At 38.3% G+C, this 27665-nt stretch overlaps 1 protein-coding gene across 2 annotated transcripts in view; it reads right to left on the bottom strand.

Annotated features, from left to right (window-relative positions):
• The window catches only part of SLC6A2 (solute carrier family 6 member 2), a 1697790-nt gene that overhangs the window by 589354 nt on the left and 1080771 nt on the right, over positions 1–27665 (bottom strand). For both annotated transcript variants that reach the window (XM_044082002.1, XM_044082003.1), the window contains exon 8: positions 11533–11657. In XM_044082002.1, the coding sequence (XP_043937937.1) occupies positions 11533–11657 (125 nt within the window). The remainder of the gene's footprint in view (positions 1–11532; positions 11658–27665) is intronic.

Genomic DNA, 27665 nt, shown 5'->3' with positions numbered 1-27665 from the left:
ATAAAATGCTTGTGTTCCCTGAAATGACCCTATGACTCTTAACATAAAAAAGGTTATTTTAGCATTTTTACGCATATTTAAGTTTAAAATATAATGGTTCTATTCTGAATGAGGTTTTCAGCCAAAGATGCAATCTAAATGTAAATTATTTAGTCAAATGTTTTTCTTTACAGTACTTAGCTAGTAGATGATGTTAAGTACTAGTTCAATATTTGTGGCTTGCGTGCTTGAGTGTTGTTGCATTCTGGGTAGATCTCAGTTAGCCAAACCATGGCGGATGTTTTTTTTTTTTTTGATGGTGGCTATTCTAATGACAGTATGACAGCAGCAGTTGACAAGAACTGTCTGTGGGACAGCAGAACTAAGAACAGTGAGGGAAGGTTGACAAACCACCACAGAGGATATAGTGTTATTGTTTGTGTCCATAGTGGTGCAGTACTTTAAGAGGACTATGACAAATACATCTAATACTTCCACTGCTGACGTCAAAAGTCTTAGGGAAAACAACTGTAAGATGCAATGCGAACATAGCCTGATGTGTTCAGGAATTGCATAATCTCTGAGTGTGTTTAAAATTTGAATCTATGAATGTAGCGGTTCTTTTCTCTTGTAATCTTTTATTGCTTTGCCTTAACCCACATTATGTCAATGGTATGCTCTTAGCTTCTTTACCTAACAATAGTGTGCAGTTACTGAACAAAGGCTACAAAAGTGAACTGTATCCAGGAGTTCTCTAATGTAAGGATGTTTTCTATCATTTCCTGTGTTATGACAGTAGAAGCAGGAACAGAAACAGTATCTAAGTAAAACTACGTCTTACAACAATGTCTTAAAATAATTTAATACCAGTCTGAACCTTTAGGGAATGAAACCAGTTTGTTTTTAATCCCAACAACTCAGTTTATTTAATACCAGTATGTACCTTTTATGTTTGTTTTAATCCTGATTACTTTGCTTATTTTAGTGGTTTTCAATTTCCCTGTGGTTTTCAAAATTTAGAAGCCATTTCTTTAAATAAAAACAATATATTCAATGGAAGAGTCTGTACTATAATTTTGAAGGAATTAAAAAAATCTAGTGCAAGATAAATAATTCCTATCATATAAACATTTGACACCCAGTTAATAATTCTTGTGGCAAAAAATCTGGTAGCAGATTAAAATTGTTCTGTCTCTCCAGTGATACAGCTTCTATGAAATGGTAAATTCAGCTTATTTCATTTACTTTCAAAGTGTAAATCAGTATCTAATTTAACCAGTTTGAGATTTTCAGATTCATTCAAAACCCTTCTAATAAGTTTACCAAAATCTTATATTGAACAATGTCATACATTTCATCCCCCCACCTCACTATAACATCAGACAAGTCAGAGCAGCTGAATTCATGTCTGATGTAGTGCTTGTCTGAGCAAGTGAGAAGATTTATGCAGGTCTGCAACATAGGCATAGTTACAATATATAATGTGAGGCACCCAGCAGATGGATTTTTGTGAGCCATCTATGACTAAATTGTGTAAAGTGTTTACCAGGCTGAGCTGATGTTGGCTTGCAGGTGAAAATTAACTTCAGGATTGCTGATTATTTGTTAATGTGCTTTTGTTTACTCAGTGAAGATGGTGATAACAGGAAGAACTAGGATACTAATACTTCAAAAAACAATTAATTACATTTTCTGGCTTCCCATTATTTTGAAAATTATGAAACTATAATGGTAAATTTGTAGAAATATATACTATATTTAAGAGATGTGGTGCTTGAGTGACACAATGCATCTTGGAGTTAAAAAAAATATATATATATATATATATATATATATATATATATATATATATATATATATATACATACATACATATATATATATATATATATATATATATTTATATAGCTTTATATCTCTTGATTGCTCAAAAACTCTATCTCTGAGTGCCAATTGATTGATAAAATGCCTGAGACAAGCCCCCTTGCATCTTCAAAGTTAACTATACTTATGCTAAGGTCACCCAACGGTGCAGCAAAAAGCAAACTCCATTGTTAGTGAAAGTTTATTTCGCCCAAATTTCCTCAATCATTTGGTACTCGTTGAAAGAGAACTATAAGGGGCTTGCGCCCTAATAAAATACTTTAAAACTGTAACAGTAAGTTTTGCAGCTTGCTATTTTACTGTTGTAAACAAAGTGTATTATTCAAAATTGTGGGGCTCACAATATTAAAGCTGTCATTTCCGACGGGGAGTCCATTTTTCCTGCTGTCTTTTTTCCGCTTGTAGCTTAGATTAATAAATTACCCATATCTTTATTCTTTTTACTAGAATTGATTCAATTCTTACTGTTTTAGCTGGACCACAGCACAAGGAAATCAATATAAACACAAGCCAGCCTGCCACTAGCCTGCTTAAATCAGGATATAGTGCATTGAGAATGCATAAGGAGTTCTTCTTTCTCTGGGACATCAGTGACCAAAAGCAACCAGTGAAACATTTCTGTATAAGTGCTACTTCCAAGACCAGTACCTTACAGTTCACCTGTGTAATAGGAGTTGCACACATTTATCATCCCTTTCTCTTGGTCCGCCTCTATCCACTGTTCCATGTTATATTATAGAGTGGCCACACATCAGCACACCCCCTCTTAATGACATGATCATTTTTGTTATGTCAGTTCACGATTTGCCCTCCAACATTAATCTCTTTCATGGTCATATTTGGTAGCTCCAAAAGCTTTTTTTTATTCTATCTGTTTATTCAAATTCTGTAATGGGTAATTGTGGTATAACCAAATTACCTTCTAGTTCGCCTCCCTTCAGATACTGTTTCTGTGAGTTTGAATGGCTCAGCATATCGGCTATAATTCGCCTGGCCATCAGGCTCACACATCATTCCTAGGTCATATTTCTACAATGATGCTTTGTCCAAGGTCTTCTTGAAAATACTTTTTTTTATTATGGCGTACTGCAGTTCTTATATTGAACCTCTTTTCCATAATATACGGAAGAAATTTCTGATAGCCATAAACAACTTTCAGAGTATATATTTTATGGCACTCCATAAATGCTCTTGAACTATGTAGAACTTGTTTGACTTCTTGTGTATAATCGTTGTACCAGTACCATTTTGACTGTCATCAATGTGCATTTATAACTGGCTTATTCACATTAGGATACTTTACTGAAAATGCTCTAGTAACTAACCAATAATTTTGGATGCTTTTTTTTCTCTGCACTTCAATGCTATACCCCATCATGGTCCATTAATTTCTTCATTGGCACACTCACTTCAAGCAGATGAGGACTAGAGGAATACACTTCAAAAGGTACTGTAAAACAGCTGCTTTGGTGGTTTAAAGGAATGAAGTCCTAACAACAGCACATCTGACCCAGGTTCGATTAGTGATTCAGGTGACTGATGGAGCAGCAGCAGGAAGGGATGAGTGTCACCATCCCTGGTGGGAGGCTGGTTCTGTGGGCATTTCCTATGACAATCTCTTGTGGAAGCTGTGGGCATCACTACTCGGAAATGTGTTTTAAAGGGGGAATAGGGCAGTGACATGGATAGGTGGGGAGAAATATCACGTTACAACAAAAATCCAGACAGAAGGACAATCCAGAAAAAAAAATGTACTTGAACCATGAAATTCCAAAACACCAACTTTAATACACAATAAAAGATAAATGCTTTTGTTCCAAAAAGTTAGAACTTCGTCAGACAATTCAAGACACACCCAGCTTCATTAAATGCCTTCAATCAATCATGTGACCTAATTAAAAACACTTGAAAATCATCTTAAAATATTTAAAAATATTTAAAGTTATACAGCCTGCCCATTACCTAACATACCTCATATTACAATTCAGCAATTTGAAACAAACTATGTATACACATTTATACAATAAAAACATAGAAATTATATAAAAATTATATAAAAATTATGAAAGTCATCTTTTTAATGCCCTCAATTTCAACAGAGGAGCAATAGATACAAAGTCATTCAACCCGGGCCATCTATAAGAGTTAAAATAAACCTGCCAGAACACTTCCTGTTTTTCTAATGCCAATTCCCATGGGCCTCTTTTGGATTATGTTCCACCTTCTCAACCACCATGAAACCAAATTTGTGATCCCCAGATTTCGCTATATGTCTACACAAAGCATTAGTGGTCCTACCTTTCCTGATATCATACATATATATGTTCATATATTCTCACCCAAAGTTTCTGTTTAGTTTTTCCTATATAAAAACAGTTTATTGTTTTATTTTTAATGACTGTACTTGGTATTATGATAAGATATATTTTTTTAAGAGATTTGTGGTTGATGTCTTTTTCAATATGGAAGGGGATTGAACAAGAGTTACTTAAATGTGTGTCTTATTTGGACACAACTACTTGGTTTTTGAGATTTAAGTTGAATTATTCTCAAGAACAGATACAGTTCTTAGATGTTTGTGTCCTTAAGAAAGGTAATGGGCTAGATACCAGCATTTTTTAAAAACGATGTTCAAGATAATAGTTATCCTCACTGAAAACGTCTGCACTTTTATAGGCACTTTTAAAGGCCTCATGAAGAGCCAATTTTAAGAGTGAGTAGGATAAATACAAATTTAGAGAAGTGTAATCAGCAGATTCTGGATATGTTGAATGATTTTAAATCAAGGGGATACAATGAACATTTGTTAAATGATATGAAAACACAAGTAATTAATGAGAGACAATGTAATGCTAAACCATACTTCTCTCAGTCTAGAGATACTGGAACTAGAGACCATTATGAGGAAAATATATGTTTAAGATACATTATGAAGTACAGTAGAGCATCTGATGATGTTATAAAAATAGTTACAAGGAACTGGGACATCTTGCAAGCAATGCCAGAAATGGGAGAGTTTCTAGGTGAGAAACCTCAATTTGCCTTTAGGAATTGTAAAAACCTCAAACAGCATTCATGTTATAAGGAGATGGAACTGAGTCTTCATCATAAACATTTAAACAAGAAAGGTACCTTCCCGTGCTTAAATTGTTCTAGTTGTAAACAAATTTTAAGTGATAATAATTGTGTACATCCAGTAACCCAAACAAATTACTTCTTTAAACTATCTGCCACTTGTAATATGACTTTATACAGTGTATTTAGCTACATGATCTAGGTGTCCCTGTTTTTATGTAGACGAATCTACTAGAAGGTTAAGGGACCATATTTTGGAACTTCAATCAGATATTAGACGAAAGATAGTAACAAATTCCCTTGTTAAACATGTGATAGATTGTGGCTCGACTCATACTTATGGATTTAGAGTGATACAAATCTTATCTAAGAATATAAGAAGAGGTGATCATAACAATAGGTCGGAAGTGATGAAATATGAATGGATTTTGCATTTATAAGCTGACTGTCTTCCAGTCTTGAACACAATGGTTACTCTTAAGCCCATTCTAAGAGCCAAGCAAATAAATTTAAAATAGGACAGCTTTGTATTATGTCATACAGAATGTGTTCTAATGTATTTTATTTGGTTTATTACTCGTGGTTGTTCATTGGGCGGGGGGGGGTTGTCATGTAACATGTTTTATTTGTTATTTAAATAGATTGGATTGTAAAATTTTAATTAAGCACTGAAGAAGTTGTTGTTCCCAAAAGCTTTGTTGTGTTTTAAATAAATGAGCATTTCTATAGTCTGGTGTGTTTTTGTGAATTTTACGTTTGCTGTGCTTTGCATTTACTGGCATAGGATCTTAAAGTGTGCTTTTTTTCCTTAAAAAATAATAAAATTATTAGATAATATCAATTCCATAAGTTCCACATATAAGTTTACCTTATCCTGGTCAATACCCCTTCTGACTAAGTAATCAGCAAACTAAGTAACCCCACTTTCATGAGGAATCACTGCATACAAATCACATAATTACACTTTCTCATTGGATGTTCACACTTTGGATGCTACTATGGGACTGCAATGAGGAGGGGGTTAATGGATAGATCATAAAACAGAAACCTCAGTGAATATTGATGGTCAGACCCCCAAGTTGACCTTAAGATGTGTGCTGGCTGTTACCCTACTGCAGGATGCCCAGAAGGTTAGGAGAAGTATGGTAGACCTGGTGATGGATGTGGGGCACTGTGTAGGGAGCTATAAAATGAAGCAGTGGAGAGAAAAAAAAGTACCCATCTCCAATAAAAACAAGGCACTGGAAAAAAGCCAAAAAACATAAACAACTATCTGTCCTCTTGTAGTGATAAATGTACAGCAGTTCTGACCACTTTATCATCTGGTTAAGAGCCTTTTATAGTTAAAATATAACCCACTACTTAAGTTCTGCAACTTTGGTCTTAGAGTGACCCCCTCTTCAGCTGGAGCTTAGACTGTCTCAATCTATTTAATAAATGAAACCACTCTACTGTCATGCTGTTGTCTGGTCATACCCATCTCCAGTATATCATCAATGATGTTAACATACACCATGAAAAGCTTCAGTATTCTACACATCATTTTTCTGAAATACTTCAGTCACTGACAAAATACCACATTCAAACCTAATGAATATGTACTTTCCAAAAGACATTGTAAATGCGCACAGCCTAAAGCTTTCCTTAGCAAAGGTAATTTGTGAAAATACCCAACTGGCATCAGCAACAGAGAAATATTTTGCTTTCTGTACTACAAAGATGATAATGTTCCATTTGTGGCTTTATTCAGGTCTTATAGGGGCTATGCATATACAAATCTTGTTAGGCTTAACCAGTACAATATCACTCATAATTTTAATTTTAGCTCTGCATGTTAACAGAACATTCCTTCCTGCAGTCATAGTTAAGCAATATGGTAGGATCTAGTTGAATGTAATGAAAACCTAACATCGATGCTAAACAAGTAATGAAATTCTCACAATTATAAAGCAAATCATCACTCTTTATTTGCTCACCACAAATTTTTTCACCTTACGAAGCATCTGGCAAGATAAATGACCCAATATTAAAGAAGCTTCTGTTTCAAATATTATATATAATAAAGCATAAATGTATATATTTTACTTATATCCATACATAAGCGATGTCTGTCCCAATGGCAACATATGATAGCTTGAATAAATGGCACTTTACATACAAAATGTTTTACCTAATTTTCTTTCAATCTTAGCACTTCAAATGTTCGAGAAGGCATTGTGTTATATACTTTTCCACTATACTCTGATTATTTTTCTTGACCTTTCTGTTCATGACTTTGACTGATTTTCTTTCAGTGAATGCTCAGTCTCACACTCTTGCACATTATGTGCTTTTTTCACACTTACTGTAACATTTTGTGCATTCATTATACTGAATAAATTCTCTTTGATTGCAATGTTATTTCTCACATTTTGCCTATTTAACAAAATGATCCCACTTACTACACCCTAAACAACTTACCCTTCCATGGCATTTCATTTTGCAATGTTTATAACTACATCTCAGGCATAACTTATCAGAGGCACATGTTTGTGCATTTCCTGACTAATGTCCTTGTTAAATCGATTGTTTTACCTTTCATTTATAATCGTTCCCACTTCTTATTCTTCTATTAAATGAAAAACTTGACTGGATACAATTTTGTTGCATCTGCTTACCCTTTTCTTGATCACTGCATATAACAATCACAACTGTGTCTCATACTAAGGAAACATGAAACTCATGAAATTCACATTGTTTAGTTTGATTCTTTAAGTCAGTAATGTAAGTATCAGTACTTATACCACTGTGAAAAACAGGCTGATATGTAACAAGTTTTCCTCAGTTTGCAGCAGCTCTGGAACCTCTCTCATTACAATGTTACTGTGTCCTTCTCCCTCTTATAACTCAGATGCATTATTATACACTTTAATCACTTCATTCTCTATAACATGTAAATGAGCCCCGGCACACTTTGTCAGGTTGTTTGATAATTCTGATTACAGTCAGGAACAATGTAAAGTTGTAGATCCCCAGCTTTCAGTTCTCAGACAGACTGCCTTGTAGAGAGTGGGTTCCCAGGGCAGTAGTTCCAAGAAATATTTCCCAAATGCTGTAGCTGCATTGCATCTCAGACTGAGAAAATAATATTACTAGCTTCGGCCATGACTGTAGTCGCTCCACATCTGATATAGTGTAATATGTGGGTTCGTTTTATTAAGACATAGGAGATGAGAACAAGGCAGTGTGGTACAAGGTTGTAAACTTTAATTTTCAAGCTGCAGTAGTCATCCAGATACTATGAAAACTGTAAAAGATAAATATTCATGGAAGTAGTACCATATGTTAAAGCTGAAGAAAAGCACAGGGATCTAAAATGATGACATTTTAAACTAGCCAATGAACATCATTCCAGCACACCACAAAGATCCAATCATAAATCTTTCTACTTTTTTTTTGCTTTGTGCTGTTCAACAGCACTCTCTGGCAATCTTAGAAGAAATGGAATTGGGGAGTGAACTCTGTTTATTGTAGCCTGGGATCTTAGAGAAACAATGCATCTCATTTAAGCAGCACTGTAGCTTCTCTTACATTTTGTTTTTGAGATGTGGTATGCAAGTATTCAATGTCACAAGCTCTGTGACACAACCATGTACTGTAAACAGGAGGACACTCCAAATTTATCGACAAAAGATCGTCTGTATCAAATGGAGATCACTCAGCTAACAAGAGTGCTACCAGTGAGGGCAATGACACCAACATTCAGGAAACAATCTCCACGCATCAGCTCCATTACAAAAGACACTGTGATTGGATGACTCAACAAAAAAAATCTCTCAGTTTACTCGTTGGAGGAATGCTGTGGAGATGTAAAGAAAGTATACAGAGTATCACTGAATAACACAGATGCAAAAATCATAAGCTACAATACATAATCCTTCAATGATCTTAGGGTGAAGCAATCGACATCTAGAGTTAACCTATTCTGTCAAGAATCTAAATGGCAATACTCAGATCTGCCCTGAGCTACAGCAGAATGGCACTAGATATACTGATCCCAAGGATATTGCCAATATCCTGGCAGATAGATTCAGTGCCAACTTCACCCCCTCTTACTCCCTAAAGGGCCCATCTCAATACCAAAAGAATGCCAAATTCCAGTAATCATGGCCACTCAGGTAAAAAACGTACTCTCTAAAGCCAAGAATACAGCATCCATGGGACCAGACGACATCCCAGGCTGTGTACTGCGTGTGTGCGTGTGTGCGTGTGTGGGTGTGTGTGTGTGTGTGTGTGTGTGTGTGTGTGTGTGTGTGTGTGTGTGTGTGTGTGTGTGTGTGTGTGTGTGTGTGTGTGTGTCTGTGTGTGTGTGTGTGTGTGTGTGTGTGTGTGTGTGTGTGTGTGTGTGTGTGTGTGTGTGTGTGTGTGTGTGTGTGTGTGTCTATACACATTTTAAGACTAACAGACTCATTCTGCTTTCTTTCATCTCTTCACCTGTACAGAGTTCTCAGTAGAGTTTTTTCCCCTAGGGCCTCAGTAAAAGTGGGCTTTACTCAGTCTGGCAGCCTGGTTAACATTAAATAAGTAAATAGTAATATAGTAACAAATTACTATATGAGTACATTGAACTATACAAGAAGACATAACAATAGGGAATGCAGAAGGTAAAGGTGTCACAATTCCGTATATCCGAGGAGAACATATTACTATAGAGCAATAACAGTGACCCTACTGCACAGGGTTTGCCAAATATACACACCTTGGGAAATCCACCCTAACATGGAGGGCTAAACATCTAGCTGTGCAGCAATATTCTTCAATATTGTGCGTTTGTGTGGTTGTTACTGACTATACTGTAAAACTCCTCCAGACAACTAAGTGATCCTGGCATTCTCGGAGTGGGAATATGTATATTACATTTCTAAAATGTGTAACACTTGGCCTAACAAAACTAATTATCCATCTGCTCATCCTGTTCCTTAGTACTCATATTTTCACGTCTTCTTATAAAGTAGCAGACGTAATCTATGGTTCTGTATCTATAGCTGCACATCAACTCTCCCCCCATTACCTCACTTCGACAAATGTTCTAGAATTAGCATCCATCTTTTAGTGTATATTACTAACTAGGTCTATTGATTCGTAATTGACAGAATCAGCAATAGTACTGCAGTTTTTTTCTTATACTTTTATATCTGCACAGGCAGGTTCTGGTTGAAGTTTTGTGAAATACTTTATTCAGTGACACATTTTAAGACAGTACGGTACCTCTGTACTGCTTTCAGTCTGTGCATTTTTCTATAAATATGTTTACTGCAATTCAGCAATATAATGTATAATGCAAGCAGAATGATAATACTTGCAAAGATTTCATAAATATTGGGTCTACACAAGGACAATATGCTAGTAATTCTATAACTAGTATCACTAAAAGTCTTGATATCTTATGTGCTGTCTTTTTTATCTAGCTATCAGTCTCTCTCATCTTTAATTTTATATAATGCAAAATGAAACCTTGTTGTTTCAGCAAGAAGTAATCAAATTATAATCTCTTTATGTTGTTTTGTCTACATCAAAAAAGCTCTTATATTGCTTTAATGATGAAAGCAAAGCAGCATAACATTTGTACCACTATTTCAAGGTAAAAAGGAAAGCAGACAGAAACTGATTAAATAAATAAACTCAGACACTGCCTAACTTCACATAATCCCTGGTTAATTAAAGACACGATAACCTGTCAAGAAAAATAATCTATCACATCCCACTTTCTGTCAGAAAAGCTACAGATATAGAAAACCTCTAGAAAAGTCACTAGAAAGAAAATGTAACTAAATAAGTACATGTTGAAAAAGATATTCAAAATGTCATGTCAAAATATTAGGGATACCACCTGTCCCTCTTTACGCAGGACAGTTGTAATCTGGGTAGCTGCGTTCTTCAAAAAACAGGAAAATGGTAAATTTCATGAGATACAACGACAAAAAAATATTAACAGTTTGAAATGCCAGAACCCACTACAGAGAGCTCTATAATGCTGATACTGAATGGCTGAAAAAAACAGACTTACATGCATTAAGTCCATGATTGACATTTCTCAGAATATTCCAATTTGTCTGGGGTGTGGGAATCAGAATTAGTATATATATATATATATATATATATATATATATATATATATATATATATACATTTATATGGTGTTAGGGGGCTTCTCCCCCACATTGTGGGTGTAACAGATTGCCCCCCCTCACAAAAAACAAGTTTAACATAGAACAGTAATGTTCGATATTCTGACTTTGACATTTCAATAGGGAGTCCAAAACAAATTCTTCCTAAGTTTCTTGTTACAGTTGCATGAAATTATGTTACCTAAAACATCTTACTGTTATAGGAAAGAACAGAAACAACTCAGATTATACAACACTGAGGATTTATTGTGACAAGAAAGTGAAATCTAGTCCTCTGCACTGCTGTGTGTATGGTTTGCCATGCAAAAGCTGACATTTCCATAAAAGCATCCCCTTTGGGCATTTGGAAAATGTTACAACCTTGCTTATTACATACTTCTTAAAGTATAATTTCTAGGTAAATAAACACGAGTTAGCCATTTCATACCTTCAGTAGCGACTTCCTCGATGTTAACTCCGTGCTTTTTTGCCATGTAGCCCAAGACAGAAAAAATAGCAAATCCGGAGAAGAAGCTTGTCACACAGTTCACAGTACTGGTAAGGAGAGCATCCCTGTACATAAAGGAACAAAACACATGAGTGGGGGCAAGAATTTTATTTTTTGCAGTTTACAGCTTAAATATAAATTGAACTGCATATAGGAACAGTCAAATGGCAGGTGAAAATACAATTCTAGGAGACAGAAATTCAAAAACCTATCAATAGTATAGTGTTTGTCAATATAATTGTTCATGCATGCAATAATGCCATTCAGGGTGGGCCTCACTGGGAAATAATGGACTGCCCAGGCGAGTTGTGAGGCCCAGTCATACCTCATAAAATGTTACGACTAGAAATCAGGGCAATGCCAAAACTAATGGAGGGACAAAGGGCAAAATTCAGGGACAGATTTTAAATAATGATCTTATAATTTATAAAACTGCTGGAAAAACATGCTTTGCATAAGCATACATCTTCTGAAGGAGATGAAGGATGAAACTCAAATGTCTGCCATTATTTTGTGACTTCAATCTGTGGCAAAGGTTCGAATATTACCATAAGGTGGCACTTGGAAAGCGTCATATGCACTGTGTAAATGGAAATACACACAAACATTAGGACACCAAGTAACACGATATGTAATTTGATAGGAGCACTATGCCATGATACATGAGAGCATGAATTACATTTAGGACAGTGCATGCATCGTGGCACAGAGACAGAGTCCCTTCTGGTGCATCTGCTACTACATAGTACATCATACTGGGACAGAGAAATAGGCTGTTTGTTTGAAATACACAGGGGCTCTTCTTAAAGCAATAAACACATATATAGTGTAACCATCTGTGATGCATAGATTAAGTATGACCACAAAAGTGTCCTACAACTAGCATCCAGAATGCAAGTAAAACAGTCTACATGCAGGAGCTACATACCAAATGCAAAAGCAATAATCAGGCCAGTATATAATTAACCCCTAGGGAATACTGTGCACATTTTACATCACTCTGCATTATTATAGTAACACCATGACACACAACTACAGCATAAGAGCATACTGTACTACAGAGTACTATGTGCTACAGGTGCACTATAGAGTACTATGTGTTACAGGTCCACTATAGAGTAGTATGTGTTGCAGGATGGTGTGCTTTATTCAAAGATTCAAAGATCCAAAGAAACTTTATTGTTATTTAGGACCACACAAGCGCAGCCTAAACAAAATTACAAATGTCAGCTCATGAGAGAAATGCAGTGCAAATAACATAGATACGGCGGTATCAAAGAATAACATAAGAAATAAAATAACAACGCGTATGACATGCAAGTGGTAGTTTACATTACATAAACACATTCAATACCCATTATCCAGTGATAAATAATAAATAAATACTTACCGCCAAACCTTTACAATGTTAAGCTAGAGAATAAATAGAGACTAGTGAATAGCAGCTTAGTTACCATATTGCACTTGTTAACCTTAGATGTGACTCAGTATAGCCATCATATTGCATAACAGTAATACTGGTGGCGATTGCTCTGAGCGCAGCAGGATTAAATGAAAAAAAAAAGAGGCTTCAGTGTACCAGGTATTATGGTTGGTGTCTGTATTAATAAGTCTCACAGCTGTAGGATATAAACTGTTCCTGAATCTGGTAGTCCTACAGCAGAAGCTGCGATACCTCCTTCCAGACGCAAGTTGTGAGAACCAGTTGTGGGCCAGATCAGTCGAATTAGCAAGTATTTTATACGTTCTCTTTCTTCTCTTGTAAAGAAAAGCTCCTGAATAGAAGGGAGGTTTGTGCTCAATATTTTCTCAGCCACCCTCACCACCCTCTGTAGTTTCTTCTTCTCAGCAGCTGTGCAGTTGTTGAACCATGCTATGAAGTTGCTAGTGAGGATGCTCTCGATAGCTCCCCTGTAAAAAGTGGTAAGAGCAGACAGTAGAAGCCTGGCCTTTTAGAGACTTCTCAGAATGTGAAGCCTCTGTTGAACCTTCTTAAATATATGGTTGGTGTTAGCAGCCCAGGAGAGGTCATCAGATATGTGAAGGCCCAGGAACTTGGTTGTTTTGACTTTCTGTACTACCTCCCCCTTTGGTAGTGAGCGGTTGGTGAACTGCTGCCTTTCTTCTGAAGTCTATAGCCATTTCTTTGGTCTTATTAACATTCAGGTCTATATTGTTCCTGTCACACCAGGCAATCAAAGTGTTCACCTCATCCCTGTAGTTATGTTCATTCCCACCACTAATGAAACCCACAACTGTGGTATCATCAGCAAATTTTATAATATGGTTTGACTTGTGTTCTGCAGTGCAGTCATGGGTGAGGATGGTAAAGAGCAAGGGGCTGAGCACACAACCTTGGGGGACACCAGTATTAAGGACTGCGTGTTGAAAGGTGTTGTTTCCAGCGCATGTCCACTGGGGTCTACCAACCAGAAAGTCAAGAGTCCAGTTACATAGGTGCTTGTTTATCCCGAGTTTCACAAATTTATCCACCAGTTGCATTGGTATCACAGTGTTGAATGCAGAACTGAAGTCAATGTACAGCATCCTCATGTAGTTATTTCTCCCTTCTAGGTGTTTTAATGCAAGGTGTAGTGTGACAGATATAGCATCCACAGTCAATCTATTTGCCTGTTATGCAAACTGGAGTGGGCTGAAGGACTTAGGCAGACTCACAGATAGATGTTTTTTCACAATCCTCTCAAAGCACTTCATGACGTTTGAGGTTAAGGTGACCGGTCTGAAGTCATTGAGGCAGGTAGGGTTGCGTTTCTTTGAAAGTGGGACAATAATTGTTTCCTTGAAACATGAGGGAACTTTCTCAATAGCAAGGGATGAGCTGAAGATGTCTGTCAGTACCAGACATAACTGATCATCACAGACCTTCAACACCTTGCCAGGTATGTTGTCTGGTCCAGCAGCCTTCCTAGGATTCACCTTCTTAAGCTGAAGTCTTACCTCCTCGGAGTTTAAGGTCAGCACTGTCTCCTCTTTGTCAGTGCTTGTTTTAGAAGGTATGGTGGTGTTCTTCTCCTCATTTCTGCCAAAGAAGGAGTTCAGTTCATTTACAAATTCCAAGCTGTCATCACATTGTGATGATTTGGACTTAGAGTCTGTGAGCTGCTGTATTCCCTGCCACAGGCTTCTTGTGTCCCTCATGTCTTGGAAGCAGATTTGAATTTTCCTTCCATACTCCCTCTTTGCCTCTTTGATGCCTGATTATGAGCGTGATGACCAGCTCACTGACGTCTAGTATCCTTACCACACTGCCCTGCTGCCCAGTTTACTACTAGCTTTAAATTATGATCAACAGAGAAATAATTAGTAAACTTTGAGATAGAGCTGCCTCTACACCCCATTTAATAAATATACTTACTGTCTGTGGTTGCTCTAGCTATAAAGGAAGATACAGTACTCCCCTTATTCTGAGATAGTGCAGATGAGGAGTTAGTTTAATTACTAATCAGAGGTATAGGGTATGGCATGAACCCTCAACAGGAGAACAGAGCTGATCCCTTCTGTGAAACACTTTCATAAATGGCTGACTTTTTAACATTGCACAAGAGCATATGGAAGAGTAGGATAGTCTGGTTTGGGAAACTGGGGTGCCAGTAAGTTGACAGTCCAGGTAAAAAGGTAGATCTTAACAAAATAATATTATTTGCATGTTATCTATGCAGGGAATAGATTCCTATTCATGCTTCATACATGATCAGTAAAGAAGCAAGCTTCTGTCTCTGGTATCAAGCAAGTGTATGGTTTTTATCCTTCTAGTACACATGTGACAATCACAGATATCTTATTAACCAACAAAGGCACCTGATTACACATTCTACTTATCATTATGATCATAGTGTGTGTGTGTGTGTGTGTGTGTGTGTGTGTGTGTGTGTGTGTGTGTGTGTGTGTGTGTGTGTGTGTGTGTGTGTGCGTACGTGCGTGCATGCAAGTGATGTATCAGAATGCCAGTGTCTGAAGGTTTATGGGTTAGAGGTCAAAGTCTGAGTAGTTTTAATGCTGTGTGTGTGTGTGTGTGTGTGTGTGTGTGTGTGTGTGTGTGTGTGTGTGTGTGTGTGTGTGTGTGTGTGTGTGTGTGTGTGTGCGCGCGTGCACGCGCATGTGTGTGTGGGGGGTGATGTATGAGAATGCAAGTGTCTGAACGTTTACAGGTTAGAGGTCAAGGTCTGGGTTGGGGTTAGGTAAAAGGGTAGTTTTAGGGCGCTACATGTGTGTGTGTGTGTGTGTGTGTGTGTGTGTGTGTGTGTGTGTGTGTGTGTGTGTGTGTGTGTGTTTATGTGTAAGTACAAGTGTAGGATGTGTGGAATACTTAGGGTTAGGGTTGGAGTTAGTGTAGGGGATAGTTTTTGTGTAGAGGGTGTGTGTATTTTTGTGCTTTGTGTGCCCAAATGTCATGATTAGTGGTACTTTTAAGGAATGTTTTTTTCTTAAGGTAATGTCCAGGGTTAGGGTTGGAGTAAGTTCCGGGTTAAGGTACACAAGTGAAGACTCCCTTGCCCAGTTTACTTATGTCTATACAGATGGCAGTGACACCTCATGGACAACTGTGGTTAGTATAGTGTCATCATCAGTTAGGGTTAGTGCATCAGATAACCCTGACTAGCTGCACTACTCCTGCAGCCGGATATCCTTTACAGGGTCTTTTATGTTATTCATAGAACAATGGCACTAGACTGTAAGCCATCACTACCTACTGAAACATTAACTTTTGTCATAGCCTCACCCCCACCTGCATGGATCACACTGTCATAATATCAGAAAATATCCAAAATTATGAAATTAATTATTTAAAAGTCTGATTGTCAAAAGTCTAATCCATAGAATGCTGATTATATGCCAGTAATCAAGGCTATTCACGTCTAAATCAAAATTAATGCCTAAATTAAAAGATGTTGACTTAAGTTAGTGTAAACAACCAGATGCAACATGCATTTGGTAGATAATTGTCTAGCTAGGTTTCAGTATTTTCACATTATTTTGATTTTTCACACTTGTATTTGCTTTATACAATGATCACTATTGCTGTTGACTATTTTTAAAGCATTTATTTTATTTTGTGAGAACAATAGTAATTTCTCTGTTTGTTGGCTTTCTAGTTCTGTTTGCCTCCTAAACACCTTGCAGAAGGGCAAAATAGTTAGGGACTTAGTTGTTTGCTGTTTGTTGTTAACTCTGCACTTGACAGCTGCTTCTGCTGTGCTTTTACATTAAGAAATTCCAGGATCATCCATTTTGTGGCAGAAAGTGTTTACCTGGTCCCTCTGAGTTAGAATGCACAGCAGGAAGCTCAAAGTGTGGTTGTTTATTGGCTAGAGGGCATAGGAGTTAGTTTTCAAGCTTTTGTTCTCTATTATATATCAGACAAGTTGTGCAGAGCTGCCACCCGAACGGCAATGATTAGCAGTGCCCTGTATAGTAGCAAACTCCTAGACAATAAAATCACCCTTTAAAGTTACAATTAGTTCTGAAACGTGTTAAACAGTGTGGCATAGTGTGGGAATGAGTGAGCTTAGAGCAACTAACTTGTGCACTGAATAGCACTACCCATATCCTAGCACTATACTGCACATCTTGCCCTTAACCCCCAGAACTACCCTAGGAGACTCTTCTTAAAACCCAGTCCTTAATTCTAAACAACCCAACCTATTTCAGGTCCAAACAATAATGATAAGCAATTTCCAAATATCTCTATGGTCAGTTTGGTAGATTTGGGCATGTAAGTTAATGTAGTAATTTTCTCATGTTCAATTAATCATTAAAGAAAAATAAAATAGTTTGTAAGAGATGTAAACACACAAATTCCTTGGAGTCAAAAATCTCACATACTACCGAGGTTGTCCAAAATATCCACACTACATCTCTCACACACTCCACTTACCACACGCACACACACACACACACACACACACACACACACACACACACACACACACACACACACATGCACATGCACACACATGCTCATACACACAGATTGTCTTATGCTGACACACTTAAAAGAAACCTTCCCAAATTTCAAAAACCTCCAAAGCCATCTAATGGCAACACTGCTCCTCAGCAATCACTTAACCACACACCACAACCAACACCAGGCATCTCACATAAGCCTACAACCATTGGCCCCCCAACAGCAAAGCCCATAAGGCAAGCATTTATTTTAACTAATACTCATGTCATTGGGGACTCCATCGTGCATCACACAGATGCTCCACTCACAAGGTTAGACACAGAGAAGAAAATGATTAGTTGCCTATCTGGAGCCAGGATCCACAATATCACACATGCACTACAGTCACTGTACCCCAGTAGCAATATGATTCTATCACAGTCCATGTAGGTGTAAATGGCTTGTGATGTACCTCACTAGACTATATGAAAAGAGACATAATGATATGTGACACACACAGGTACGAGTCTTGCACTGCATAACATTCTACCTGCAACAAGGATGATGCCACAGTATGAACATAAAATGATTGATTTTAATAATTGGCTTAGATTCTGGTGAACCTCCGATGGAATCCAATATCTGTTAACATGGGAGGACATAGTCAAAAGACCATGTTGTTTGCCAAAGAGTGACTGCACCTATGCCCCCTAGGCTTTCAGATATTGTCTAAAAATGTATGCACCCACTTAGAGCCTTTGTAAGGTAATGATAAAAAGACAAGACTACAAAAATAATGAAAGTCTACAAGCAACCTTAAGCAGTTACTGCTCACTGCTAGGAACCTTAACAAAAACTCCACAACCTTCAAGCCCTTCTCACTCTGGAGAATGTAGACATCTATGCTGTGACTGAGACTTGGTTTAAAGCCATGGAAAATACTCCAGCTGGGCAAGGCTACAGTGTCTTCCACACATTTAGACAAACAATAGCACAGACTGGGGCCAAAAGTGGAGGTGTCACAATCTATGCTAGCAACAAACATACCTCCAGGTTGGTAAACAGGATGATACCATGGAGCTCATCCAGGTAGAAATCACCACAGTTAAGGTCCCCTGCCATATCAGGGCTAGCCTAAGGTCGCAACTGATACCTCTAGAGTCTCACGACTCCTAGCTAAACATACTAGAGGTGCTCCCCATCCAATCAAGCACCTAATTCATCGATGACTTTAACTACCATTCTATAGACTGGGAAAAGTACACTGCATCAAACTCACATATACAGCACTTCTGGGAATGTATTAACACAAACACACTGCAACAGATGGTGCACACTTGAACCAGAGGATCAAGCATACTGGATCTGGTACTCACCAACATGGGAGAGCGTCGCAACCCCCCATGTCATGTCATGTCATCAGTAGTGAGGTTGGATCACAAAGCTGTCTCCTTTGAAGTAAAAATCAACCCAGGAAACTCAGTTACATCAGTAACAGTTATGAATTATTCTAAGGCAAAATACATCCTATTAAATGACAGTCTAAATTAAGGCTCCCCCTAATCCTGAGATCTCAGCAACCTGTGCAGAATTATTCAAAGAGTCCCTATACAAACATATGAATAGCTGCACAGAGGCTGCTGTACCTACCAGAAGTAAACCTAAAACAAACACTAAAGACAAACCCCACTGGTGGAATTCCCACCTAAAATGGGTATATAATAAAGGAAGAGAACTCATGGCTGAAACCAGGAATAGCGACAAGGCCAACTATGAGGTCAGGATAGCCTCCCAGGCTAAGAACAATCACAAAGCCTTCTTCAGCTGTGTCTAGAACCTTAAAGGTAACGCACAGCTGTTTGCTGAACTGGTGATGAACAGTACCACCTTCACCAATCAGGGTAACACAGCAAATCTACTGTCTGATAAATTTAACTCACACTTTAGCCTCCACTCCCCATAGCTCCAACAGATAAAATCCCCGTTCAACATGCCCCCCCCCCCACCAAATATGAGCAGGGACCAGGCACTGGAATCACTCACTAAAGTTAAGGACACTGCCTCTGTGGGTCCCAACAACATCCATGGTTGCCTCCTGAACAGTCTACAATATGATCTATCAGGACCACATGAGGTGCTCTTCAACAACAGCCTTGAAGCAGGCTATGGTCCAAGTGAATGGAGGACCACAACAGTCATTCCATTCCATAAGGATGAACCATTAACCAACCCAGGGAACTACAGACCCATCAGTCTAACAAGTTAGTATGCAAAGCCATGGAACAAATTATCATGGAAATGAAAAACAAGGACATTGGCAACCTGCAGACACTGGAACTATCCCAGTTTAACTTTGTTGAGGGAAGATCATGCCTTCTTAACCTGGTTAACTTCTTTGAAAGGATTACCAAGACAATGGATGAGGTTAAAACAGTGCATACTACTTATTTCAACCTGGCCAAGGCATCTAATGCAATACCCCACTCAGTCACTGTTGGCGAGCTCTCTGAGCTAGGCATTAATCCATACATAATTCATTGGATTGCCTACTTGGTAACAGACATGACCCAAGAAGTCAGTATTGGTGAAACCACCTCCACCAAGAAAGTGGTCACCAGCAGAGTACCCCACGGCTCCCTGCTGGGCCTGTTCCTGTTTGGCATCTACTTCTCAGAAGTCAAGGCTAATGTTCAAGGTCTCAGGCTCACCATGATCACAGATGACTGTAAACTGGAAGCTGTTATAGATTCCCTCCAAGATACCAACATGCAAGACGATTTAACACAGACTGGAAAGGCTCACCCAGACTTTGCTACAGTTTGCTGTGAGGGAAAGGTTAGTTTGTTTTTTATTTGTTGTATTCTGTATTACTTCATTACCTTTTTCTATTTTGTATACTGTGATTTGTTTTCTTTACACTTTGTTTTACTTGTATTCTGCTTTTAACTGCATATTAAAAGTTGAAAAGGCACCACAGCTCTGTCTCTTGTGAGTCAGACTGAAAATTTTCCACCTTCCCATCTGGCTACTTTTGTGTGCTTAAACACCACTGTCTTTCTAGCTGCATGCCCCTTATGTTAATTTGACCATACATCCATTTTCTCTCTGCTTTTACTGGTCGATGTGAGTAAGCACAAAATTATCATTTTATGAAATCACTCCCCTTCACTATTTAAATTTATTGGCCATCTGACTATATTCCATAGTACTGGAATAAAAAGTGACCACCTCCTTTCAATCTATCTTGCTGTTTTAAAAATAGTGACTCTCCACTAAAACTTTACTTTTTAGACAGGTAAAACTTAAGTTACCTACATTCACATCCAACTCTTCTAGTGCACACTGTAGTGTTTAGGATAAACCATCTTTTTTCATCTTACCTTTAAGCATCTATTGCAAGACCACCAGTTATTGGAGAACCCCCATTCCGCCTGTCAGTAGTCACCTTGGGATTACTGCTTCTGTTTTCTCCTGGTGAGAGAAGAAGTGCAGTTACATTATTTTCTGGAGACTGTCGATCACCAGAAAGCTTAATAACTGCTTTATAGGTGACAACTTGGAATCTGTCCTTATATTCTGATCCTGGTAAGAGTAGAAGCAGAGTGCATTGATTCCTGACTGTTTCTGGTTGGAGAGTGAGTGTCTATGCTTAATGTACCTGATTGGTCTGGTTGCTTTTCGAGGCACCTACCAGAAAAGACTACAAGCCCGCAGACCCTTGTATCATCTGGGACAAGACTGTGGATCTCCAAACAGGCTGTGCTTCTCTTCTTGGGACAGGTATTAACAGTTTGCTTCTGGTGAGAGAAGAAGCAAAGGAGTATTGTATCCCAACAGATTGAAGCTGTTCTCAAACCAGCATTAGTAGTAGCCAGGCAGTAGCCATTCATGCGACTCCCCTCTTTTCATCATTCTTGACAAGCTAATTCTTTATTTTCAGTAAGTACTGCGTGATTTCTTCTAACTTCTGAATATTTGCCTAAATACTTCATCCTTAAATTTTCAAGGTCCACGTATTGGTTTCCCCTCAAGAGTTTGGCAGTGCTCTGTACAGACTCAGACACATTGAGTGACATTTTTCCTGTAAAAGGCTTCAGTACTTAATATAGTGAGGTCATATCGAGGCATGTCTAAAGGTCAGTTCCCTGTGCTTTCTCCTGTCAACCTGGTGAACTTGGGCATCCTGAGGCAGTGTAGCAACTGCTTCATGTACATAGACAACCCTCTTCTCTTATCTTCCAATACTATGACTTGTGAGAGATGCACATATATAGCCAAACTGGAAGCCAAGCACTCTCTAGCCAAGACTGGATTAGCCACTCAAGAGGAGTAGGATAACACCTGCACCACACCACCTTCAACACATAGCCATCCAGAACATACACCACCACAACCCACACATACTAACACAAAACACACACCTACTTTCATGGAGGCTCTCAATAAAAATCTTCCCAAACAACAGAGACCGCCAAGGCAGAAATGCAAACAACCACCACATCCCAGCACAAACCATGAGACAAATAGCTCACATAAACAGTGTGCCACTCAACCAAAGCCCATAAGGCAAAACAACTTATCCAATACACTAGTCATAGGTGAATCAATAGTAAGGCACACTGATGTCCCACTCACTAGGTTAAATAAGGAGAAAGTTACGGTCAGCTGCCTGTCGGGTGCCACGATCTGCCACATAATGCACGCACTTAGGTCACTCCACAACAGGTACAAATATAACTCTAGAGTCATTGTCCATGTTGGTGTAAATGACCTGACCAAACACAGAGGGAAGCTGTATAAAACAAACCAAAAGAAGGATAGCAGCTCCAGGGATAACGCCAATAAATATCCAAGTTCCAAAACTGGAAAATACTCGATAAAAAGCTTCTTTATTTGTTCACAAAAACCAAGGTAAACGTCTCCAAAAACACGTTTTCGTCGCTGAAATGCAACTTCCTCAGACCATGAACTCTTTTAAAAACATCATTTAAATACACAAATTTAAAATAACATGTGATATCAATTAACATTTTAAAGGTACACATCTTTTATTACCCCACTCATTTGTAGGTGTACTTTTTTATATATAAAACAATGTTAATGAATTATTAAAATATATCTGAACAAGCTATTGTGATAAAAACATGACACTTTGGAATATATACATGGTAAAAATATTAATGTTAATTAGGACATAGTATTTTTAGGTGACCCATAAAACTGAAATCAAAATTAAAAAATTTTATATAATGTAATATTAAAAATGACTACATTCTACTAGCCTTAAGTTTTAATATAGGCTTAATAGAAATGTAGTCATTTAATCCTGGTTTTTTGTTTGATTCCAGTAAGATCTGCCAATGGGTCTCCCTTTCTTCCAATTTAAACGCCAAGGTCCTCCCCTGGGATCCAAGTTGATCTTGTCTAATACAAAAAATCTGAATTTGGCTGTAGGACATGTCTGTGTATGTTTGTACAGGGCGTTGTTGGTATTGGCCTTCTTTACATCATATGTGTGTTCGTATATCCTACGTTTAAGGGTACGTTCTGTTTTGCCCACATAGTATGCTGGGCATTCTAAACAGACAGCTAAATAAACCACTCTAGTACTATTACAATTGTAGTATTCTTTAGCTCTTATTGTTCTCCTTAAGGCTGTGATAGTGACCTCCTTATCCTGCATGATATACGAACATTGTGCACAGGCACCACATTTGTATGTGCCCTTGCGTACCCGTGTTGTCTTGTTCTGGGTAGGGCCTTGTTCTATTAAAGATTTAATATTTCTGCCCCTACTGAAAATCATCTTTAAATCCTTTCCTTGCAGGTTGGACAAATCAGTAATAGCCATAAAGGCATCCCATTCTTTCATAATAATATTTCTTATCTGTGTAGAACTTGTACTATACTGTGTGATGAAAGCATGTGAGAAGTCTGCATTACTTTCTACTATCTCCTCTCCCGGGCCACTAGTACCCGTCCCCAATACTGGGTTATATCTGTCCCTTCTACCCTGTATCACTTGTTCCTGAATTTGGTTGATAAAGTTAAGGGGATATCCTCTATCTAGGAACATGGACTTCAAATTTTGACATTCCTTGAGAAAATCTTCCTCCTCCGATGTCATTCGTGAAATTCTCACATATTGGCCCTTAACTATGCCTCTTTTTTGATGAAATGGATGGGAGCTTTTGAAATGAATGTAACTATTAGAGTAGGTAGGTTTTCTATATACGTTAGATTTGAAGCCCCCCTGACTACTCTTACTAAGAAGCACATCCAAATACTCTACCTTGTCATCTGATATTTGGTGGGTGAACTTTAAAAAGTCTGTGGTGGTGGCTAAATAATCCATAAATTCCTGGATTTCACCATAGGTCCCTGTCCAAAAAATACAGATGTCGTCCAAAAACCTATAATAGGCTACCCAGTGTTTGTTGTATATACTGTTTATTACAAATTTGTTTTCCCATATGGAGAGAATGATGTCCGCATATGTGGGAGCACAATTAGCTCCCATAGCGACACCAGAAATCTGTTTGTAATATTCTCCACCAAAATGGATGAAATTGTGATGTAATACCAATTTCATCAAATTCAAAATGAGAAAACTATCCCCTGTGTTGGCTTTTGGACTAGTTGCGATGGCTTCTTCCAGCCATTCTAGACCTGTTTCGTGTGGAATAATTGAAAACAGGTCTACAACATCTATGGTGAGAAATTTGAGATTAGGTACTTTCAGATCCGGGGTAATCTGTTTTAAAAATTCCCAGGAATCTTTAAGTAAATGTGTTGTTTTCGGCCATAATTTCTTGAATTTATAATCTAGGTATTTGGAAATAGAAGAAATCTTGGAACCTTGTGCCGCTACAATCGGTCGGAGTGGTGGATTGTCAGGATTTTTGTGGACCTTAGGCACCCCAAAGATTGAAGGAATTTTGGGCTCTTGATTGTGTAAGAAGGCATAGGTGTTTTGATCAATCATCCCTAAATCCATCAACTTTTGGATAGCCAATTCTATTTTTTTATAGGCTATATTAATTTCATTAAGAGATACCGTGGTGTATCTACTGGGATTGTTAAGTAAGTTTAACATCTTACCTTCATACAAGGCCTGGTCCATAATGACTATTCCTCCTCCCTTATCTGGTTCCATGATTCTAGTTTCGGAATTCCGTCTTAGGAATTCCAAAAGCTCTCTTTCTGAAGGTGTTAGGTTAGTACCATATTTCTTGTTTAATACACCCTCTTTTCTAATTTTTTGTTCTATTCTCATCTCAAGGTTCCTAAGCTGTGGGTGAAGCGGTGGGTTGAAGAGGCTAGTTTTGTGTGGTGCATCCTTCTCGTAATTTTCTGTATGTCCCATCAGATTCTCTAAATTGAGTTTTCTGATGAAAAGCTTTAAGTCTATAATCACTTTAGTCATGTCACTGTTTTTACTAGGAACATATTTAAGTCCTTTAGTAAATAATTGAAAAAATGTGTTGTTAACTTCTAAGTGACTATAATTAAATATAGTAAAACCTTCTAGGCTACTGATGGAGCAAGGAAATGGGGATTCAGTAGTTGACTTGAGTGTAGACTCATCTAGGTTTGCACTTTCATGTGTGATGTCCCCTAGTGCCTGTTGGTGTAATTCCTCATATTCCCCCTGGGTGGGGGGCTCGAATGTAAAAAAGACTGAGAGGTACTTCTTTGATTACGGATCCTTTCAGATCTTCTGGGTAACGGATCAGCTGCCCATTCATCTTGTCTGTCAGTACCCTGTTCTTGCTCTTCTAATGAATGGCCTGTAAAGGACACTGTCCTGGGATGTCTGTACTCCCTATTATAGGAGGGGGGTGGCAAGGGATATTGTTTACCCTCCCTATATTCCCTTATATCCCTCTGCAATTTTTTACATTTTCTTTGCACTATAAGATCACACTTGTGATCAATGTCCTGCCTAATTTTGTAATATTTATTTTTATTATCTTGTACTTGAAATAATAAATCAGAAACCACTGCTTGATTATGTTTGGCTATATCCAAATCCAGTGTATTGATTTCCCTTTCGTTATTATTTACTATAGCTTGCACTATAGCTAATCCACAATTGTCAAAAGCTTTTACAAGTTCTTGATGAAATTCACTGTCCTTTACAACATTGTTGGGATACTTATGTATCCTCAGCCCTTTAGGTACCAAGCGTTGATTTAAGCATTGTACAAGATATTTATTGTCTAGTTGTAGCTTACGGTACCTGTAAAGGCTGGATTCGAGTTCCGTCATAGAATCTCGAAAACTGCAAGCCCTGGAATCCGCTGGCTTGGGGCTCCGGTAGGTGGTAAAAGAAGGTATATCTCTATACCAATCCTCAAAAGTCCCGCCTGGTGTATTTAGCGGCTCCACTTCATGAATGTTACTTGGACCTGCTTCGGCACCAATTTGAAGTATTTCTGGCGTTCTATGAAAGTCCGTTAGCCGTACATCATTATCCAGCCCCACTGTTGTATTACCTCCATCTAGTCTATGTTCCGCATACACTGTTCCTCCTGGTACTTCCGGTATATCGGCCGTGCTGGGTTTCGTCAAAATATGCTGCAAGCCCTTACCTAAGGGAACTAGTATACCAATGAGTTCAGACAGTTGTCCGGTAAGTTTCCGTATTTCGCCCATTTCTGAGCGAAATGTCAGTCCTTGGATATCGGCCATAGTTGTCTCCCCTGTTTCCTCCATAGTAAACCAACAACCAAACACAGAGGGAAGCTGTATAAAACAAACCAAAAGAAGGATAGCAGCTCCAGGGATAACGCGAATAAATATCAAGTTCCAAAACTGGAAAATACTCGATAAAAAGCTTCTTTATTTGTTCACAAAAACCAATGTAAAATGTTAATTGATATCACATGTTATTTTAAATTTGTGTATTTAAATGATGTTTTTAAAAGAGTTCATGGTCTGAGGAAGTTGCATTTCAGCCAGCGTGTTTTAGGTTTTACCTTGGTTTTTGTGAACAAATAAAGAAGCTTTTTATCGAGTATTTTCCAGTTTTGGAACTTGGATATTTATTGGCGTTATCCCTGGAGCTGCTATCCTTCTTTTGGTTTGTAAATGACCTGAGACATACCTCCCTGGACTACATGAAAAGAGACACAGAGGATCTCTCTGATCTTGTAGCCCAGGCAGGTATGACCCTAGCTCTGAGTAGCATCCTACGCTCACCCAGAATGATACCACAGTACAAGCAGAAAATGATTGACTTCAACAATTGGATACATTTCTGGTGTCATTCTAAGGGGATCCAGTATCTGTCTGCCTGGGGTGACATGATCGACAGACCTCGATGCTTCGCCAGAGATGGCCTGCACCTGTCACCCCAGGGATTCCAGATACTGGCCAAGGCTCTTGCCACCCCTATAGTGTCTTTTTTAGGCAATGTCCTAAAGACAAAATTACCACCATAACAGCTACAAGCAAACGAAATATGAGGGTTATGCTATTCAATGCTAGAAGTCTAAATCTCAAAATGCACTCACTCGAAGCACTCCTTCAAATGGAGATCATTGACCTCTGTGCAGTGACCAAGACCTGGTTCAAGGCACAGAGAGCACCCCAGTACTACCAGGCTATAATTCATACCACATCTTTCTCCCCCTAAACTTGGACTGAATCACTAAAGGTGGTGGTGTCTCTGTATTCATATTCATAAAGGATATACACACCTCCAGACTAGTAGCCCAACATAACGCATCAGTGATACTCCAGGTACAACTAACACTGGGTAAAACTGCAATCCAGGTTGCAGCCTGCTATAGATCCCCCACCATGTCCCAAGACTCCCACTCTACATTCCTAAACACACTGGAAAATATTAGGGTACAATCCAATACCCTTATACTGGGAGATTTTAACTACCCCTCCATTAACTGGGAAAATTACTCATGTACCAACACACTTACTCAACGTTTTCTGGAATTCATTAATTCCAGTGTCCAAAACTCATTCTTACCCCAACCAGGGGTAGAACATCCTTGATCTGGTCATTACTAACATGGGTAACCATTGCTCTACACCAGTAATCAACTCTCCCTGGTCAGATATGACCACAAGCTAATCATCATGGATATCCACATCCCACCCTCACCCCCTCTAAAGGAAACCACCATAAAAAAACTTCTCCAAAGCC

Source organism: Protopterus annectens, chromosome 8.part1, assembly GCF_019279795.1.
Source record: "Protopterus annectens isolate FY-2018-M chromosome 8.part1, PAN1.0, whole genome shotgun sequence".
NCBI classification, from domain to species: domain Eukaryota; kingdom Metazoa; phylum Chordata; order Ceratodontiformes; family Protopteridae; genus Protopterus; species Protopterus annectens.
This window is presented reverse-complemented; position numbering and strand designations above follow the sequence as displayed.